Source organism: Austrofundulus limnaeus, unplaced genomic scaffold (assembly GCF_001266775.1).
Source record: "Austrofundulus limnaeus strain Quisiro unplaced genomic scaffold, Austrofundulus_limnaeus-1.0 Scaffold484, whole genome shotgun sequence".
In the NCBI taxonomy this organism is placed as follows: domain Eukaryota; kingdom Metazoa; phylum Chordata; class Actinopteri; order Cyprinodontiformes; family Rivulidae; genus Austrofundulus; species Austrofundulus limnaeus.
Genome location: NW_013952886.1, coordinates 336,927 through 341,576, shown reverse-complemented (window position 1 = coordinate 341,576; position 4,650 = coordinate 336,927). Strand labels below are relative to the sequence as shown.

At 39.0% G+C, this 4,650-nt stretch overlaps 1 protein-coding gene across 3 annotated transcripts in view; it reads left to right on the top strand.

Annotated features, from left to right (window-relative positions):
- LOC106530006 (cyclic nucleotide-gated cation channel beta-1) overlaps positions 1-4,650 on the top strand; it is a gene marked incomplete in the record, with an annotated part of 34,510 nt that overhangs the window by 13,442 nt on the left and 16,418 nt on the right. For 2 of the 3 annotated variants that reach the window (XM_014025556.1, XM_014025555.1), the window contains 4 exon segments: positions 2,640-2,748; positions 3,398-3,437; positions 3,519-3,573; positions 3,676-3,751. In XM_014025556.1, coding sequence (XP_013881010.1) covers positions 2,641-2,748; positions 3,398-3,437; positions 3,519-3,573; positions 3,676-3,751 — 279 coding nt within the window. 3 annotated transcript variants of the gene reach the window in all.

Sequence of the window (4,650 nt, the reverse complement as noted above, 5' to 3'; positions counted from 1 at the left end):
GGTACACTGTGGTCATAAAGAGATGGACATGGTCAGAAGACGGTACACTGTGGTCATAAAGAGATGGACATGGTCAGAAGACGGTACACTGTGGTCATAAAGAGATGGACATGGTCAGAAGATGGTACACTGTGGTCATAAAGAGATGGACATGGTCAGAAGATGGTACACTGTGGTCATAAAGAGATGGATATGGTCAGAAGATGGTACACTGTGGTCATAAAGGGATTGACATGGTCAGAAGAAGGTACACTGTGGTCATAAAGAGATGGACATGGTCAGCAACAATACTGTGGCACTGACTTGATGCTCAGTTGGTACTAATGGGCCCAAACTGTGCCAGGAAAATATCCCCCACACCATTGCACCACCACCAGCCTGAACGTTGATCCAGGCAGGATGGATCGTAGCTTTCATGTGCCCCCTTTAGTTCTGGAGGGCAATGGTGCCATTACCAAATATGGTATGGGTCTGACACTGACCCGACTCTACCCCTTTTTACGTCCGGGTCCTACTCTCTTTTTCTGCAGAGGAAAGACTCGATCGGACCGCACCACACACACACACTTCAGGTGTTTGTCTTTCAGACAGTAGCTTATTGTTGTACCATGAGTTAGCTGCCCTTTAGCATTAACAGCTCACCAGCATCACTTTAAAATTGGCTACTTTGACAAGATGTGTGATGATGAGATTGATGCTGCAGTTATTTATACTGTATTTAAATTTATTCATCTATAAATCAGTAAATAGCTTGTCACAGATAAATCATATAGAATATATCACATTTCTCTATCAAAATTGATCTTTTCAACTAAAAATAAACGTAAGTTTCAGTTTAGTAACATGATTTTTGTTAAAGATTTTTTATTTGTTCAAGGCATTTATATTCGGTCATTTTTTAGGGACTTGATTAGATATCAGTGTAGGTCAAATTTATACGTTTTATAATGTCAGTGCAATGATTAAATAATGATTGTTTGTGTCTCTGAATACATTTATTTATTAAATCTGCATGACCAGATTTAGTTAGAGTCTAAAAGACGTGTCGACCCTCTACCTGTCAGTACGATGTATGTTTTCTCATGAGAGATGTTTAACACTTTGGTAATATTGAATGTGTCAACAGCTCATTTTTGTTTTATTGTCTGCTCTTTTATGTTTTTGTTCTTTAACGAAGTCTTGTTCCAAATGCCAAAAAAATGCTTTTATACTTTTCCAAATGTAATTTTTTGACTGGGGGAGGACCCTCAAACCATTATTCTGCTCCTGAAATGTTTCAGACCCCTGCTGCAGAGAGAAATGCTGATACTGCTCTAAAATCTGAATATATTTACACTGATCAACTGTTTGATCATCTTTGATCATCTTTGATCATCTGTTTGATCATCTTTGATCATCTGTTTGATCATCTTTGATCATCTGTTTGATCATTTTTGATCAACTGTTTGATCATCTTTGATCATCTGTTTGATCATCTGTTTGATCATCTGTTTGATCATCTGTTTGATCAACTGTTTGATCATCTTTGATCATCTGTTTGATCACATTTGATCATCTGTTTGATCAGCTGTTTGATCAACTGTTTGATCATCTTTTATCATCTGTTTGATCATCTTTGATCAACTGTTTGATCATCTTTGATCATCTGTTTGATCATCTGTTTGATCATCTTTGATCATCTGTTTGATCATCTGTTTGATCATCTGTTTAATCATCTGTTTGATCATGTTTGATCATCTGTTTGATCATCTTTGATCATCTGTTTGATCATCTGTTTGATCATCTTTGATCATCTGTTTGATCATGTTTGATCATCTGTTTGATCATCTTTGATCATCTGTTTTGAACAGTTTGTGCCCCTGTCTTGTCCTATTGTCCCACTCATGAACTCTAAACCAAAGTGACCAGTAAAACCACAGACGTGTGACTGGACAGCTGGTCAGCACGTTGATTAAGAAGTGAAAGTGTTTGTCTGGATGTCCAGTGGCCTCCTGGGGAGGATTAGGGTCAGAGGTCGTCAGCTCTGACACTCAGCCAGGCAGGTGGGGGCGGGGCTTCAACCTGAACCAGGACAACAAGCTTATTATTCAAGCTGGTTTGTTTTTCAGTCTAAACACGGTTTTTTAATGCCTGCCATGTTTGTTCATGAGCCACCAGACAAATTTTACTCAACTGATCTCCACCTGCAACTGATCACTTTTTATTTAATCCAATTTAAAATGTCTGTTACAGCCAACTGAGTTTAAAATAAAGTAAAGTCTGTAATCTAATTTTACAGATATTGAGCTAAAGTTTAATGTGATAGTAGCAGAAAGTTATTCACAACACAAACTCCAAGTATTATGCAACATCTTTGCTTGAAACTGGATGAAAGCTCAGTCATTTCATTTTGATGACATGGCAGGATAGCGTTTTATGTCAGTTAACTTCTGAAAAGTCTGAAATTTGCAGTTTGAAAGAAACATTTTAATCTCTGCATATTGTCAGAGAGTTATTTTTGCAGCGTTATCTTCCTGAGGGGGTGTGGTACTGTAGCTTGGTGGTCCTGGTCCTTCTCCTGGTGACCCAGAGGCTGCAGGTTTGAGTCCAGGTTGTGTCAGGAAGTTCATATTTTGTTTGATTTTTTTTTTTCTTTAAAGGATGTTGAGTTGGGTGGTAAAAGTTGTTCCCCATCCGCCTGAGCCTCCGTCCAACAACACTGAGGAGGAGAAAGAGGAGAAACTAGCTGCAGCTCCGCCCCCTGCACATGTAAGCCACGCCCCTCAGAGGTCCCGCCCCTCAGAGGTCCCAGCTTCCTGGTTGGGATATGATTGATAATTTGTAAAAAATTAGTCTGCAAAAATTGTTCATTTAATCAAGTTTTACAATCTTATATCCAAACAAAAGTATTTTTGTTTGTTTTGAGACTGATAAAGTAAACAAGAGCAGAATGTGTTTGATTATTCATTTTATTAGCTTGGATATTTTTCTTATTTCAACAAATTACCAAATGAAATTGTTTTACTGAACGGGCAGATTGTTTCTCTTAATTCTCAAATTTAACTAATTTGGTTTTAATGTTTTTAATAATTTAATTTTTGTATTTAACTAAGAAAATGTTCTATTTTTAATTGTCTGTAATGTTGAATAATACAGTGAAAATTATTCAAGGTGCAGCAGAACATTGTTCACAGCTGTAAAACAAATAAAACACTTCTAAAGACCCTTTAACTTTCTTAAAAGAATAACCAAAACCTCCACATGTTGCTATATCTTTTATTTGCAGCAGTTTTCTGAGCGTTTGTGTTTGAACTGTTGGACACGTAGCTCTGAAATCTGAGAGAATAAACCTGAAAAATGTGAAATTCTCCACCTGTGCAGGTGTAATTACTGATTGTTGATTCTGTGCTTGAAACAGGAAAAGAAGGTGACATTTGAAGACGAGTGCAAACATGATGGTGAGATCACAGATGTTTTAATGTTGTGCTGCACAGCTTCATTCTGTTCCTCACATTAAAGCTGTCACACTAATTTACCAGCAGCTGCCAAAGCTGAGACTTTGAAGCAGGACGCGCAGACGGCTGCAGGGAACGGGTGAGTCCACACGCAGAGGTCTCATCAGCTGGCTGAGGTCAGAACCTGAACAGTCTGAACAAAGAACTTAAACTTTGGTTTTCATGTGTTTCGTATCTGAAGTCCAGTTCCTGGTGTACTGACGTGGATCAGCAGCGCTCTCCCTCAGCCTGCAGTTCCAGCCAACATCACCACCAAGGTGAGGAGAACCTTCTGACCCAGAATCAGATTCTGCAGGTCTGATTAGAACCTCATGACCACAGGTTCTGGAGGAGGGTACTTTACTTTAGACTTGAAGTTTCAAAATAAAATTTGTTTTAGAACAAAAAACTTAAAAGCTTATGGATGGATGGATTTATGGATGGATGGATGATGGATGGATTTATGGATGGATGGATGGATGGATAGATGGATGGATGGATGGATGATGGATGGATTTATGGATGGATGGATGATGGATGGATTTATGGATGGATGGATGGATGGATAGATGGATGGATGGATGGATGATGGATGGATTTATGGATGGATGGATGATGGATGGATTTATGGATGGATGGATGGATGGATAGATGGATGGATGGATGGATGATGGATGGATTTATGGATGGATGGATGATGGATGGATTTATGGATGGATGGATGGATGGATAGATGGATGGATGGATGGATGATGGATGGATTTATGGATGGATGGATGATGGATGGATTTATGGATGGATGGATGGATGGATAGATGGATGGATGGATGGATGATGGATGGATTTATGGATGGATGGATGATGGATGGATTTATGGATGGATGGATGGATGGATAGATGGATGGATGGATGGATGATGGATGGATTTATGGATGGATGGATGATGGATGGATTTATGGATGGATGGATGGATGGATAGATGGATGGATGGATGGATGATGGATGGATTTATGGATGGATGGATGATGGATGGATTTATGGATGGATGGATGGATGGATAGATGGATGGATGGATGGATGATGGATGGATTTATGGATGGATGGATGATGGATGGATTTATGGATGGATGGATGGATGGATAGATGGATGGATGGATGGATGATGGATGGATTTATG